Source organism: Lepus europaeus, chromosome X, assembly GCF_033115175.1.
Source record: "Lepus europaeus isolate LE1 chromosome X, mLepTim1.pri, whole genome shotgun sequence".
NCBI lineage: Eukaryota > Metazoa > Chordata > Mammalia > Lagomorpha > Leporidae > Lepus > Lepus europaeus.
Genome location: NC_084850.1, coordinates 31836180 through 31852324, shown reverse-complemented (window position 1 = coordinate 31852324; position 16145 = coordinate 31836180). Strand labels below are relative to the sequence as shown.

The 16145-nt window shown below is 39.1% G+C and overlaps 1 protein-coding gene across 1 annotated transcript in view; it reads right to left on the bottom strand.

Moving 5' to 3' along the window:
- TENM1 (teneurin transmembrane protein 1) overlaps positions 1-16145 on the bottom strand; it is an 893298-nt gene that overhangs the window by 126930 nt on the left and 750223 nt on the right. Inside the window, exon 21 of the mRNA XM_062183627.1 lies at positions 5463-5606. Coding sequence (XP_062039611.1) covers positions 5463-5606 — 144 coding nt within the window. The remainder of the gene's footprint in view (positions 1-5462; positions 5607-16145) is intronic.

Below are 16145 nucleotides of genomic sequence, written 5' to 3'. Positions count from 1 at the left end.
TCAACCTCTGGCTGAGAACCTTTCAATAGCTCCATATCCCCTAGAGGATAAGGGGCACATTCCTTACTGTTAAAGTATATAAAGTCCTTCCGAATTTGGCCCTTGCCTACTTCTTCAGTTTCTCTTCTCATCACATTCTCATTTGTATCCTAAGTTACAGCCATAGCAAAGTATTTACAGCTACTTTCATATACTTCTATTCCTCTCTGCTTCCTTATAAAAATTTTTAATTAATTAATTAATTAATTTGAACAGCAGAGAGAGAGAGAGACTCCCATCCACTGGTTCACTCTCCAAATGGGCAGGTCTTGGCCAGGCCAAAGCCAGGATCCTGGAACACCATCTGGTTCTCCAATGTAAGTAGCAGGGGCCCAAGCCCTTGGGCCATCTTCTGCTACCTTTCCAGGTATATTAGCAGGGAGCTGGATCAGAAGCAGAGTAGCAGGGACTCAAATGGGTGCTCATAAGGGATGCCATTGTTGTAGGCTATGCCACAATGCTGGTCCCTCTTCTCTGCCATTGCACATACTATTCTTTTTTTTTAATCATGAATTCCCTCCTCATGTTGTCTGCTTGGAGACTTTCTACTCACCATTCAAAGCTTGGTTCAAATCTTCCCCAATGCTCATCTAGGCAGAGTTAGTTACTCCCTCCTTTGTGTACCCATAATTTGCTAAAACAACACATTGTATGATAAAATTTTCATCACTTCTTTATCTTCCCCATTAGAACATGAATGAGTGCCTTGAAGGCAGACCCTCTGTCTTATTCCTTTCTGCATTCTAATGCCAATCTCTACGGCCAAGCCATTTTAAGTGTTCAGTAAATGTTGAAAATAGGCTTTGAATCGCTTGTAGTTTCCTTGTCCCAATCCCAATGATTTTGCAAACCTGCAGAGCCTGTGCAGAAAACCCAGGGAACAAGTACCGCTGTGCTAAATAGCTCAAGTTAGCCCACAATGAGCCAGGGCAGGTAAAAGATCTATGTTGTAAGAAAGCATGTCGGCATGTCAGACTGAAGTAAGTGACAACAAATGAATGCAGTTATAGTGTGCAGTCTGATTTTTTTTTCCTCTCGTGGTCCCTGCCATCTATCTCCTCCGAATGTCTGCTACTTTCCCTAAACATTTTCTGAAACATCTTCCTCAGTTTTCTTCCAACTTTTGGTCCCACAGTTCTACAATAGGAAAAATATTGCTTATTCAGAAATAATAATGTCCCTGGCAAAAATAAATAAGAGGGTAAAACATGCATACATTGGCATTGATTTAGATTTGGTGTTGGGGGAGGATCTTCCTGGGAGCGGAAACCCCTTCCACAATATAGTATCTGGGTTTCAAACATAAGTATTGTTACTTTTACTCCCAGGGTAATTTCTGGCTACTTTTTCAACACATGATTTGCAGGAGCAGCTGTGAGTTTAAACCCCAACAAATTGGTCTTTTATTAGAGAACTATGAGGTATCTTGAGGATCACCACTTTCTTGCTATTTTATTAATAACTTTATTAGGTGGTAAAGAAATTTCTTAAGATTTAGAATAGTTAATTAAATAAGATTAATGAGGCTGAATTTCATTTCCCACCAAAACAATTAATTGCAGTGTGATCAATATTGCACTTTAAGTGAATTGGGAGGAAGTGAATGTACACTGGAATGACAGTTGCACAACATTATTGAAAATAATTCTCCTGATGATTGTCAACTGAATGTCCTTCCTACCAATGAGACTATGATATGTTCTTTAATAAATGAGGAAACCACTGTTTAGTATGTCAGTATTTCCGCAATGCACCATAGGATATATCATTCAAGAATCCTTCCAATTATTGGCTTGGAAATACCAGATTTGCTATTAACATCTATTTTCACAGGTAGATCTCCATTTTTTTATATCAGTATAATGATATAGTTAACAATTACCCTCAAAATGACATGTTATTACCAGGCTCCTGGCAATTTAAAAACTAAAGATGGCTATTCTCAGCCATTCTTCTAAGCCTGCAATTCTAAAACTCCCCTTTTCGATTAGAAAGCCCCGCACTCCATCAAAGAAGAAGAATGATTAAAGGAAATAAAACATAAGGCAATGTACTTTCTGATTACATCTCAACAATTGATGTCTTGCTTTCATGCAAGGTACTAAAGTGCCCGTGTACTGAAATTACCATTCCTGTTTAAAGCTGAAGCAATCAAAACAAAAATGGGCAAACCCCTTTTGTATTGCCCTGGAAAAATAGATCATTTTGAAGGGTGTTTTTGTTGTTTCAAGAATCTGTTTAACCTTCTATTACATAGAACCAAGCCATACCATCTAGCAACAATGATTTAACACCAATTCTTCTGCAAAAGGTTGCTCTGAAAATATTTTGTTTATGTTCCTGGAAATCTTGATCAATTACTGTTGCCTCCATTCTAGTTTATTCTGCCACACATGCTCATTTTGGAAATAGAATCAAATGATCCTAGGATGACACGTATTATTTATATGAAGGCCTACTCCCTGCTAAAGATTGGGTGTTTTGTTTACAATCAACAATGAAACCCCACAGAACAGGACCTACTCTACATTTTCTCTCCTAAGTTTTCCTTTTCTCTGCCAAAAAGCCAAGTCTGTTCTGCAATAAGGTAAGCATATTTTGAAACACACTACTCATACCCTCCTGCTACCTGATCAGAACTTCTTTTGAAGCTGATAAATAAGTCTGAAATAAAAATTCCCCTTGGAAGCCAGTGGGTAGTGCTTTATGCTGATTTCAAAGAAGAAACCATTTTTCAGACTTATGTACAACAAGGGACACAATACATATTTCTCTTCCTCCTTGACTGAGAGGATATAAAAACAAACTGGGAGATATGCCAATGTGATCAATGGAAATTTACTTCTCCTCCCAGTAAAATCATTTGTCGACAAACTACTGGCCTATCCTGGAGGCTAAGTTAAAGGAAATTCTTTATCCATTTCAGACATACGACAATACCCAATTAGTACCTTGGATAGTTCTTTCTAATTTTTAACATTCTGCTGACAGGAAACAATAGTAAACTTGTTTGATAAAGATATACTAAACAGAGACCTTTGTAATGAATGATTCATATGTATACTCATGATGTTAAAGAGGTAAGCTTTCTTAAAAAGTATTAATATGTACTCTATCATTAAGAAGATATATTTTGAAGGAATGATGTTGAAAAACACAAGTTCCTGTGTTTTTATCTCAGAGAAAGTAGGAACCATCTATACATATCAGGCATTAACAGTCCTCCACAAGCAATGGTTAATTGTCAGATAAATGCTGCAAGTGAAATGACAAATGGTCTGAAAACACTGCCTACTGCAAACTACCCACTGCATAATGATTGTGAAGCCAAAGAAAAACTTAAGCGTAGAATGGCAGCTGACATCCAATCTAATTATAGGTGTCTTTTTAACCAGTGAGAGGAAATTGAGGGGAGATAGATTCTTGTTTCTAGTCTGCTGTCTGTCTCAGATCAAAAAAGCTGGGTGCCTTAAGAGTTCGGCTGTTTCCAGAGAGAAGAGGAGTGGGGGAATTTGGCAAGAAGTCGCTCTTGCCTTAATCAGTCAGAAAAGACCATCTGACCTGAGGGGGAAAGAGCATTGCTTTCGAAATTGGTGTTCCCAAAGCTGCGCATCACACTTATCATTCCTGCTTCTGAAACTGCCTTTGTGGGTGGAATTTAGACTCCGAAAATGTCCCAGGAGAGGTGTTCGTGTCCAAGGTCAGTCTGGTTTTAGATCTCTTTCCTGGCAAGTGTGACCAATTCTTGGTTAGAAACACAATGCAACTACAACTGAGATGCTAAAATGAACAAATGTTCCCTTTAAAACAACTGTTCTGACAGTAGGGCCTTTTTAAAAAAAATCAGAATAAAACTTTCAGAAAGGTAGAGACAGAAAGTAGATTTAATGGGGCTGCAGGTGAGCAAAGATCTTTTGGGGGTGATAAAAATATCCTAAAACTGGGTTGTAGGTGATGGTTGCACAAGTACAAATTTACTAAAAGTCATTGAAGTGTACCCTTCAACTGGGTGAATTTCATGCTGTATAAATTTTACTTCAAAAAAGCTGTTAAAAATTCTCAGAAACAACTTGGTTCTTATTACCTCAAAACTAATTACTGGTGAATTATGGGTAGAGAAAATATATTTGGAAATTGGGTAGCCCCCAAAGCCAACTTTCTGAATGGCTCCCTTCTGTTCTGAAGTCTGTGTGAAGTAAATGGTAAGAGGATACAGGACTGGGAGCGCACAGCTGGGGGTTGGCTCGATTGAGGTCATTTCCCACTTTGTGTTTAATGTCAATGACAGGCATTTGAAAGAGACAATCCATATGAGCCAATAAAAGTGAGTGGAAAAGAAACCGCTGCTCAAAATGTCAAACTCTTTCAAATCAAAACAAAAAACCTAATAATTTAATAAGTGGCATCTGCCCTTTCGTTTTTGTACTTTTAAAACTGTGGCTCTCCTTTTGACAACAGAAAAAAAAAGTTGACATTTTATATCTGGGCCTGAATCTTTACTCTTAAAAACTAAACAATTTGAAATGGAATTCGGGATTTTCTTTGAAGGAGGGGGAAGGAGGGATAGTGGAGTTAGATAATAATGGACTCATCTACCTTCAGGGTCCCACTCTGTTACTTTGGTGGGGAATCTCATTGTATGGTTGAAGCAAATCTGGTTAGCTTTGCCAATTAACATTTTTCAGCCTGCGTGACTGGTTGGCAGGGCTAATTTGACTGTGGTATGAAATTAAGTAAGATCATTGGAACGATCAGAAAATGAATCTCTTAGCTTTACTCAGATCACAGGTTACAAGATAACCCAGCCTAAGCTAGCTGTTCACAAAGGAAGGATGGGTACATGATTGACTGGATGGAAAAATGTAGCTGTCCCGATACATTCCCATCTCTAGTTCTGGAAAAATAATCCAAAGTACATGTCTTACTTTAGCTTGTTCAGAAAATGCCTTTTTAGATGGAAAGGAGTGTGATTCCACAGTACATGTTCAGAGGAATGTGGGATGGAAACACCAATGACTGGTTTCCCAGTAGGATGCAAAAGGAACTGGAAGAATTTGTCTGAAAAAACTATCATCAGTGTAGGAAAATCAGTTTGTCTAGGCGAAGCATGGACTCAGGGTCCATCTGTGCTTGTTTCTCCTGATTTCTTTTCTACTTAAATCATAAACTAGGAAGAAGGGACAGCAGGAAAAGTGGTCCAAAATAGGGAGGAAATAAAGAGGAGTGTTCTGATTCTTACCACACTCACGCTAATTCAAAAATCAAATTATTGTGCTTCAAAGGAAACATACTGATGGGTTCATCTCTAAATGGTGTTCTTTAAGGTGATTTTTCTCTTGTACTTTTCCAAATTTTCTACAATGAATGTGTATTTAACAGCATTAGGAAAACACTCTTCATACAGATTTTTGAAAGCAGCTTACCACTTTGAGGATTCAAAATGTGATGCTTATTCAATGACCAGCCTCCTAGATTAGAAGCATCCATCTCAAAACCTTGCAAAATGACTGTCCTTTGCTCCCAGAGAATAAAATCCGGGCATGTCTCATATTCATATCCCACAGACACTGCAAACAAAAGTTAACAGCACATTAGAAAACCGTAAATATTTGATTCATGTTTTCAGTGGTTGATAATTTTGTGGCTATCACATTTGCTACTGAATTCTGATTTGGGTTGAAATTAGATGGCCAATGTCTTTCACTGAGCACAATACAAAATTATACCTAGCTTACCACTGGTTACCCAAAAGTTATCAGTTAAGTGCTTATTGTATAAATATATGAAGCAGTTCATTAATGAGTGCTTCAATTAGGTGGGAACTACATTAGGAGTTTTTGTATCAGGAGAAAACTGCATGTATTTCACATTTTTGGTACCAAAATAAATTCATCCTAACTTATTATAGCATGTCTGAACAGGATCTGGTTGGAGGAACTAAGAAGGATAAGACATAATTTTGGAAAGAGCCTCTATCAGAGCAACATGAATCCTGACACAACTGAAGCAAGACAAAAAAAAACCCATCAAATTTACAGTTGAAGTTTAGGTGGAAAAATGGTGAAAATCATGGATGCTTTATGGCAAGTTTATGGGAACAATGTCCCAGAGAAATAATCAGTTTACAAATGGATACCACAAGAAGGGGTAGACAAGGCTTAAAATGAAGCCCACAGCAGCAGATTATCTACATCGGTTTTATAGGAAATAATTCATCTTGTTCATATCTTAATTGAAGAGGACTGATGATTAAAACCAGAAACAACAGCCAACAGCATAGGTAGCTCAACTGGTCCAGCAGACAATATTCTGACTAAATAATGAAAGTGAGCCAAACTTTTGACTCAGTGATCTGGATCCAAACTGTTACACCCAGATCAGGTGCAGAAAAGAGCAGAGCTTTCAATGGAAATTTTAAATAATGCTTCAGATCAAGATCCTGAAACATTTCTTTGAAGCATTATAACTGGAGATGAGACATGGCTTTATTAGTAGGATCCTGAAGACAAAACACAATCAAGAGGTGGAAGTGGTCCGGTCAAAGCAAATATGAATCAGTCAAGAGCAAAGGTCAAGGCAGCAGTGTTTTTTTTTGGGCTGCTCAAGGCATTTTGTTTGTTGAATTTCTAGAGGGCCAGAGAATGATAACATCTGCTCTTAGGAGAGCATCTTGAAAAATTAGCTAAAGCTCTAGCATAAAAATGCCTGGAAAATCTTCACCAGAGGGTTTTTCTTCACTATGACAGTACCTAGGCTCATTCTTTTCATCAGACAAGGGCAGTTTTATAAGAGTTTTCATGGTGAATCATTAGGCATCCACCTAAGTCCTCATTTGGTGCCGTCTGACTTCTTTTTGTTTTTTAATCTTTATTTTTTAAAAGATTTATTTATTTGAAAGACAGAGTTACAGAGAGAGAAGGAGAGGCAGAGAGAGAGAGAGAGGTCTTCCATCCACTGGCCCACTCCCCAGATGGCCACAACAGCCCGAGCTGTGCCAATCCGAAGCCAGGAGCCAGGAGCCTCCCCTGGGTCTCCCACATGGGTGTAGGGGCCCAAGCACTTGGGCCATCTTCTACTGCTTTCCCAGGCCATAGCAGAGAGCTAGATTGGAAGTGGAGCAGCAGGGACTCAAACCTGCGCCCATATGGAATGCCGGTGCTTCAGGGCATTAACCTGCTGTGCCATGGCGCCGGCCCCTCTAATCTTAAAATTTCCTTAAAAAGCACACACTTTTTTTTTAAAAAAAGACTTATTAATTTACTTAAAAGGCAGAGTTACAGAGAGGAAGAGGTATAGAGAAAGACAGAGAGAAGTCTTCCATCTGCTGGTTCACTCCCCAAATGGCCGCAACGGCTATAGCTAGGCCCCTCTGAAGCCAGGAACCAGGAGCTTCATCCAGGTCTCCCAATGGGTGCAGGGGCCCAAGATTTGGGCCATCCTCTACTGCTTTCTCAGGCCATAACAGAGGGCTAGATCGGAAGTGGAGCAGCTGGGTCTCAAACCAGGGCTCATATGGGATGCTGGCACTGCTGGTGGCAGCTTAACCCACTATGCCACAGTGCCAGCCCAAGAGCACCCACTTTCCTTCAGTTCATAATGCAAATAAGACTGCATTGGAATGGCTAAATCCCCAGGAGTCCAGGTTCCTTAGGATGAACTTAATGGCTGGTATCTTGCTTACAAAAGTGTTGTGAACTTGATAGAGCTTATGTTGAGAAATACAAGTTTATATTTTGAACATTTCTCTCTTAATTCTATTTCCTACAAACATTTTTAAACCTCATATGTTTATGGACATTAATATTTATTTTGGGCTTTTTGTTGTTGAGTGTGCTGTAAAACTGAAGAGAGAAACTCCCTGCTGGATCCAGCTATGACAATATAATTTCTCTATCTTTGCAGGAGAAATGCAGGCAAGGCTCATCTCTTACCTACAAAATACACTCAGGAAGCTGGCTTTGGAGTACTGGGTCACTTTATACAACAAATGACTACACATGAAAGGAATCAAAATCGATTTGCTCAGTTAATATTTTTGCCTGTGCTAACTGGCCTTTAGTTTGCTGAAAAGACTGAGTTTGCTTAGACCGCTGCAAGGGTAAATTCTACTTTGTGCACATTAGGTTTGGGTTTCTGCATATAGCTAACCAATGGGACATCAACTAACATTTGGCTTCAACTCCTATGAAGCACAGATGTTGTGCATTAAACTTGGAACCCTGGTATGCTGCAGAAATGGAAAGTGCAGAATGTGGTAGCTTGGGTGTCTCTGCTCTACTGAAATATGCATATCTTAAGTATACCAAGTCTTGGCCATTTTCTCAGTTGGCAAACCTGCTTACCTGTTGGAACCCCAAATATTTGATTCTTGATTTCAAAATATTTTCTATCCTTATAATATTTGAAGTCTGATTGCACTGGTTCATAACACTGCATATCCTGAAGCTGCTTTCACCCTTTCTGGCAGCTTAAAATAGCCCCCAGTTGGTCTGTAATCTGTCATTGCTTTCAAGTACCTGCCTTTACCTGACTCTTTAACAGCCCCTGGAGAGCTCAGTCCTTTGTCATTTGCATAGGAAAACTGTTAATGAAAACAGATACTTAAATGCCAGCAAAACAGGTCCAAAAATGAAAGATTTAAGCAAACTAGTTTTGGTTTGGGGCATTAGGTAAAGGGAAACAATAATAATTTTATCCAAACTTATGTGTGTGTATGTGAGAGAGAGGAAAACACACACACACACACACAGAGAGAGAGAGAGAGAGAGAGAGAGAATGCACAGATAAGACTGAAAGTCTTTTTGACTTTATGATTATCAATATGCAATTCTCTACCTTTGTGGGTTAGATATGCAGATATGGCCAATTTGAAGTTGTAGACTGGCTTATCTTTGTCCTCAACTGCCAAAAAACTTATAATAGGGATCAAGGTCATCTTCATGGAGGTGGCCCATACTTAGTAGGGTTCCCTACTTGGGCTAATGCTTTGCTGTCACTGTCTTGAAACTCTTAATATTTTTTAAAACAAGAGGCTCTATAGTTTCATTTTCATTTCACTGTTCCCTGCAACATATGCAGTTGATCCTGATGGGGGGTATCCTTCTACCAGCTGTCAGCTGGTGAAGACTCATGGCATGCAGTCATTTTAATATTAGTCTCAAAAAGGGCTTATTGTCAAAGGAGATGAATGGGAATAGGGAAGCCTAATCATAAAATGGAAACAATTTTTAAATTAAAATTATTTGGGGATCATCTGTACCAATACCATTGTCTATTAAAGTGGGTAGAAATAGAATGCCAGAGGTGAAAGGGATCTCAAAGGTAATCCAGTACAGGCTGCATTCATGGCATCAATCAATGGCATCTACAATCTCCCTGACAGCTCATCACAGCCCCTTTATTTGATAAAACAACTCTAGTGCAGTGAAAGCACTGGTTTTAGACCCAGAGTCATAAATGATATCAAATCTTGGATCTACCATTAACTAGCTGTATGGGTTTGGGCAAGTTATCATCATCATCATCATCATCCTTGGGAGTCCCTCATCAGCAGCAAAATGGGAAGAAGGTGAGTGGAATTGCTGGTTCTTAGAAACTTCTGAGTCAGAGAAAGCTTTATTATGAATCAGATGAAAGTTCGAGGATATTATTCCTAGAAAAATACATGTGTGCACAAACTTTTATGTACAGTTCTAAGTAGGGTTCACCAACCTCGTGAAGTCCAAATAAAAACCTCAGATCAAAGACCCTGTCCTAGATAATTCTTTGAATCCTCCTTTAGCACTGACATTCTAGATTGCATTTGATAAGTTCAAGTTGAGGATCAAACACAAAAGCCAAATAGAACACTGTATCTCATGTTGGAAAAATCAGGTGGTTAGTACACTAGGGGCCAGGTTGGTAAGCATAATAACACAGTTCCTGCTTCTCTTGCCAACATTTAAAAGTCTTGATTAATAAATAATCACAGCAACAATAATTACAAGTTCCCTTAAAGCCATCATCTCCTTCCCCACAGCACGCCTGGAATTACTAGATCTGCCTTCTGTACATTGTACGCCTGGTGAGCTCCCCTAGAATCCCTTCTCTCCGGAAGGTGATTATGCAGTTTTGCAAACAAGTACTGTGCCCTGGTGACCTCTGATGGCGGTTTGGAGCCTGCTTTTTCCCTCTCTGTAACAGTTAAAGATCCTCCCAACTCTGCAGCAGGAAATGCTTACATAAAGCATCAATTAAAGATTCTCAATACAATGGTAATGAGACATGCATCCTCTTTTTACCTCCTCCTATCTGCTCTCAGAATTGCTCTCCAGTCCACAACAAAAAAGTGCATTGGCTGCAAACCCCACAATTATATTACTTTTTCCTCCCAGTCACAGCAAATAGCAACAAGGTAGCCTCTTAATAAGTTTCCTCTAATTTTTATTAGATTTATTTTCTCCTGAGAAGGCTCTATGAGTTAATAAAGTTATAATTTATACTTAAGACTTGCCCTAAATTCCAGCTGTCTTTAATGACAGTAGCTGTGTGTTGGGGTATTTTTGCATGTGGCTCCCTGTTCACAATAAGGTTTCTTCTGACTGCAGCCCGCTTTAAAAAATCCCGAGACTTGCAATCGGCCTCTGAGAAGTACAAGTTTTACCTCACAGAATTGAGCTGCCCTCTAGCCAACAGTTGGGACCAATCCCAGACTTCTCGTGGGAGCAGACTATAACGCACTAAATGCCTACTTTTTTTTCATACAATTTAATATGGGGAGCAAAGGGCTATCCTGGGACTGGCCTGAAAATACTGAGTCTTGACACCAACCCTGTCAATGATGTGACAACTGATCATAAACTAAATAAGTAGAGTGAAGAACTACCACTTCCTATATGCCTGTTGCCTATCATATGTGATCATCAACACAGCACAGTGTAGGGCATGGACTTAGCCTCCGGCACTTTGGAGTGGGAACTAGCAGGAAAAGCATTAACAAGAATGAAAAAAATAATTTATCCATACTTCAGAGACACTATATCAGGCAGATTAGATTGGCAATTAGCAGGGATAGGTAGGCATGGGGTCCTAGACTACACTTTGCAGGGGCTTGCCTAGTGGTCTCAGGCTGATCTGCATATAGTATGAAGTAGTTGAGAGAGAGTTATTAATGTGGAAGAATGTTCACCCTGAACCATGTGACCACCCCCATTGAGATGCCCCTAATTCCCTCTAGATTTCTGTCTTCCCATGTTCTCTCCCTCATCTCCACAAGGAGATATTAATGGACTGCTCCTTAACCAAGAGTCATGGACTGTCAAGACAAGCTTGTTACTTTTGCAGAGGGTTCTGTCCTTTGGACACTGAATTGAACCTTTGACTTTACTTTTCGTCGGCTTGCAAATATTGCACTGGCTTATAAAGAAGATTGAGTGAGAATCTGCAGCTTGCTTCCTCAAATCCATTTGACATAGGAAAAAGAACTCAGAATGCCCATTCTACTTATCAGAGCAGCAGCATCCGTATGGCACGAGGACTGAAAGAAGGCTGAGGGGCACAGTGTCCCTGACATCAGGTTTAGTGACTGTAACATTTTTCCACAAGGGTTGAGAGAGGAGATTGGCATTAAGTAGCCAAGGTAAAGATGTCATGCAATGAAGTTGATGTGAAAAATATGACAAGATTAAGCAGATGATTTTCAACAGCTTCCAGCTAAGGTTTCAGAACTCATACCAGTTGCATTTATTATAAAGGCAATATATAATTAAAAGTAGTTGAATAGTCAGTATGAGAAAATTTATATGTTACCTTTATGAACTCAAGGAACATTTAAAAATAATTTCATGACATTTAAAAGGTAACTAACAGCAAGATGAGAACTTGCTTCTCCAAAAGAAATCATTAAATAGAACAATAATATTTTCCATTCTTCTAAGACACTAAACAGATGCAAAAACAAAAACAACAATAGAAAACAAAATGACCTAAGCACCCAATTAAGGCCATGGCAACAATTGACCAAGACTATGGAGATAAACTGCTATCTATTGAAAACACTGCCTGTTCTCAGAGTTCTGCCTTTTCCTATTCTCCAGTGATTTATTGTAGGATAAGGTGATCATAGAAACTTTTCAATCTGACATATTGCCCAATGGTCTAAATGCTTTATCTATTATTCCTAGCTTTACTAAGAATGCCAGCATCAGGTAATGAATTTCTATTAAGTGCCTTTTCAGTACTTATGGAGGTATTCACATAGTTTTTTTTCCTTTAATCTATTAAGAGATTGAATTATAGCAACATATTTCCTAATGTTAAACCTTCTCTGTGGTCCTAAAATAAATTCTATCCAGTTATGATATATTATACCTTCACTGAATCACTGATTTAATTTGGCAATACTTTACTTAGGTTCTGTAGCCTGCTTGCAAAAATAAATGTTAGGGACCAGTGTTGTGGCATAGTAGGTAAACGCCACTACTTGTGACACTGAAATCTCATACAGGCGTGGGTTCGAGTCCTGGCTGCTCCAGTTCCAATCCAGCTCCTTGTTATTTTTTTCTGTGAAGGAAGAAGAGGATGGCCTGAGTGTTTGGGCCCCTGGACCCACATGGGAGACCCAGAGGAAGCTCCTGGCTTCTGGCTTCAGTCTGGTCCAGCCTTGGCTAAGGCAGCCATTTGGGGAGTGAACCCGCAGATGGAAGATTCTCTCTCTCTGTGCATGTGTGTATGTGTGTGCAATTCTGCCTTTTAAATAAATAAAACAAATATTTTAAAAAATAAAAGGTTAAAATAGTGTTAAAGGTGAGGAGGTTGGATGGAGAGACACAGGAAAAAATAAAAAAGGAGCTAGGCAACCCTATTGTCAAAACTTTCTATATACTGCAATCTAACATTATAAGATTGTTTTCTGGCTGCTTTTTTCAGGCCTAGCTGCACAACAGCCAACCTGGATAACCTATATGCCATCAAATGCAGAATTATATTCTGGCTCACGGATACATTGGCAAGTGTCTTTATGAGCCTGGGTATGTTCTCTTCTCCCTGAAAAGGCTCTTCATCACATTATACTCTTAGAGGCAAGGGTAAGAGGTCACCCTGCATTTCTACCCTTATTCCTTTTATTTGTTCAGTCATTCAACAAATATGCAATATTTTAATGGGCACCTTCTGTTGTCAGGCAGTATGTGGGACATGGGATATGGGTTAGATGGACAAGAAAGAACATGATAACACTCTTCCCAGTGGAGCTTATATTCTATGGGAGGAACAAATAAAAAATAAAAACAAATAACATACACACACATACATACACACAAATTGTGATAAATATTATAGGAAAATCATAGGGTATTATGAAAGAGTTAACAAGGGCATTTATGTTGGACTGGGGAGGCAAAGGAAAGTGTCTTTATGGAGAAAGGGTTTACTTGGTGAAGTCCAGTAGTCCCCACTTATCTGCAAGTGATAAGTTCCAAGACCTCAAGTGGATGCCTGAAACTGCAGATAGTAATGAATTCTATATCTACTATGTTTTTTTCCTATATACCCTATAGCATTGCCACACAGTACTATAGTGGATCTGTTCTTCCATGTTTTATACCCTACTGTCTACTTTGTATCACTAATCTTGCATTCGGTGGCTATTAAGTAAAATAAGAGTGAATTGAACATAAGCACTGTGATACTATGACAGCCCATCTGATGACTGAGATGGTTATTAAGTGATTAATGGGAGGGTAGTATATACAATCTGGGTACACTGGACAAAGTGATGATTCACATATCAGGAAGGATGGAGTAGTATAGCACACGATTTATCATATTGCTAAAAGCAGCATGTAATTTAAAACTTACAAAAAGTTTATTTCTGGAATTTTCTATTTAATCTTTTCAGACCATGGCTGACCATGGTAACTGAGATAGCAGAAAGCAAAACTGTGGATAAGGGAGGACTACTGTACAGATGCTCCTGGAATTATGATGGGGTTACATGCTGATAAACTCATTGTAAGTTGAAAATAGTGTAAGCAGAAAATGCATTTAATATACCTAATCTTCTGAACATCATAGCAACACAGTATGCTGTAGAGTACTGGTTGCTTATACTCAATGATTGCATAGCTGACTAGGGGCTGTGGCTCACTGCTGCTGCCCAGCTTTGTGAGAGTATCGTATCACATATTGCCAGCTTGAGAAAAGATCCAAATTCAAAATTCCAAGTACAGTTTCGACTGAATGTGTATTACTTTCACACAATCACCAAGTTGAAAAATCTAAAGTTAAATCATTGGAAGTTGTAGATCATCTGTATAGGGATGAATATTCTAGGCAGACAGCAGCATGTGTGCAAGGCTTTTAGACTTGGTGTCTTTGGCACATTTAAAGAAGGTTGGAAACACCGTTTTCCTATAATGCACCCCAAAACAAGAACAACCACCTTCCCTGTCTCTAGTAAAAAAAATATATGTGTATATATATATATATATATATATATATATATGATCCTCCAGCAGAATTTAAGTATTTTTCTTTGGGGAGGGGTTTAGGAAATAGATTCATCTTGGACACTGACAAGCTGCCTTTCGAAACAATGTGATTGATCAAAAGGGATGCAATATTGTAATGCAAAGAAAGATATTGCTATTTAATGATTCAGCAAACCTTCACTGAGCTGCTCTCTGTGGCAGGCAGGTGATGCTAAGCACTAGGGATACTGTGGATTTATATAGGACAGGTTATTTGGTCATGTGACAGAGACCATACCCAGAAGAATTAATTACCTTCTGGAACTTTTATCTATGGCTTCCTTAGAAACTACCACAAAAACAATATCGCCTTACATAATAATTCAATATAGTTTCCATGTATTAATTAATTTTAAGACTGACAAAAACTCATGGTGAAGATGTATTTACTCCAGTTTGATAGATGAGATCACAGAAAAGTCCAAGGTCATTTGGCTAGTAAATGGCAGAACCAGAGCTCAAACCCAGTGATCCAGAGGCAGACGTTTTTGGCTACTATGCTAGATTACAGCTATTAAGGAGAAACCCACAATTCAGAGGTATGAGATAAATAGCTTCTTATTTGATCAGAATTAAAAATATAAGGATTGGAAGCTAGAGATAGCCTTGGAGTAGAAGTAGCATATAACCTGGTCAGCCAAAACAGCACCCAGTTATGCTATTGTCTGGATATATTTATCATAACAGCATCTTCTTTTACTATCAAAATATCTGTTTTTAAATAAAAGATTTATTTATTTATTTATAAGACAGTGACAGAGACAGTGGGGGGGAGAGAGAGAGAGGGAAAGGGAGAAGGAGTGGGAGTGGGAGAGGGAAAGGGAGAGGGAGAGGGAGAGGGAGAAGGAGATTGTCTATCTGTTGGTTCACATCCCAAATGGCTACAACAGCCAGCTCTGAGCCAGGCTGAACCAGGAGCCAGGAACCCCATACTGGTCCTCTATGTGAGTGGCAGGGGTCTAATCACTTGAGCTATCTTTCTAGATGCATTAACAGGGCACTGGATCAGAAACAGAATGAACTGGGACTTATATTACTCTGATATGGGATGGCGGTATCTGAAACAGTAGTTTAATCTGCTGTGCCACTACGCCAGTTGACTTAGAAAATAAGTCATGTGGTTTGATAAAATCATTTAAGTTTTTGGATCTTGGCTCTATCTTACCACTGGCTTTCAAACATTAATGCCTGAGTCATCAGAAACACAATTTGTTAACTGTGACTCAGCATATACATAGGGAGATGCGCATGTGCACACATACATGTACACATGACAGAAACAAAAATTTCAGACATTATTCTTCTGATAGCATCACATTCTGATATTTTCTATTTCATTCTGTTCTGTTCAATTTTCTTATTCCATTCCATTCCATTTTATTCCATTTTGCAAAAGTTCTGATTGACTCACCAAATGGATTTTACAATCTTCTGATGAGTATGGCCAGCAGCTTGAAATGAGCACAGGAGGCCGGCACTGTGGCACAGCGGGTTAACACCCTGGCCTGAAGTGCTGCCATCCTGTATGGGTGCTGGTTCGAGACCCGGCTGCTCCACTTCCAATCCAGCTCTCTGCTGTCGCCTGAGAAAGCAGTAGAA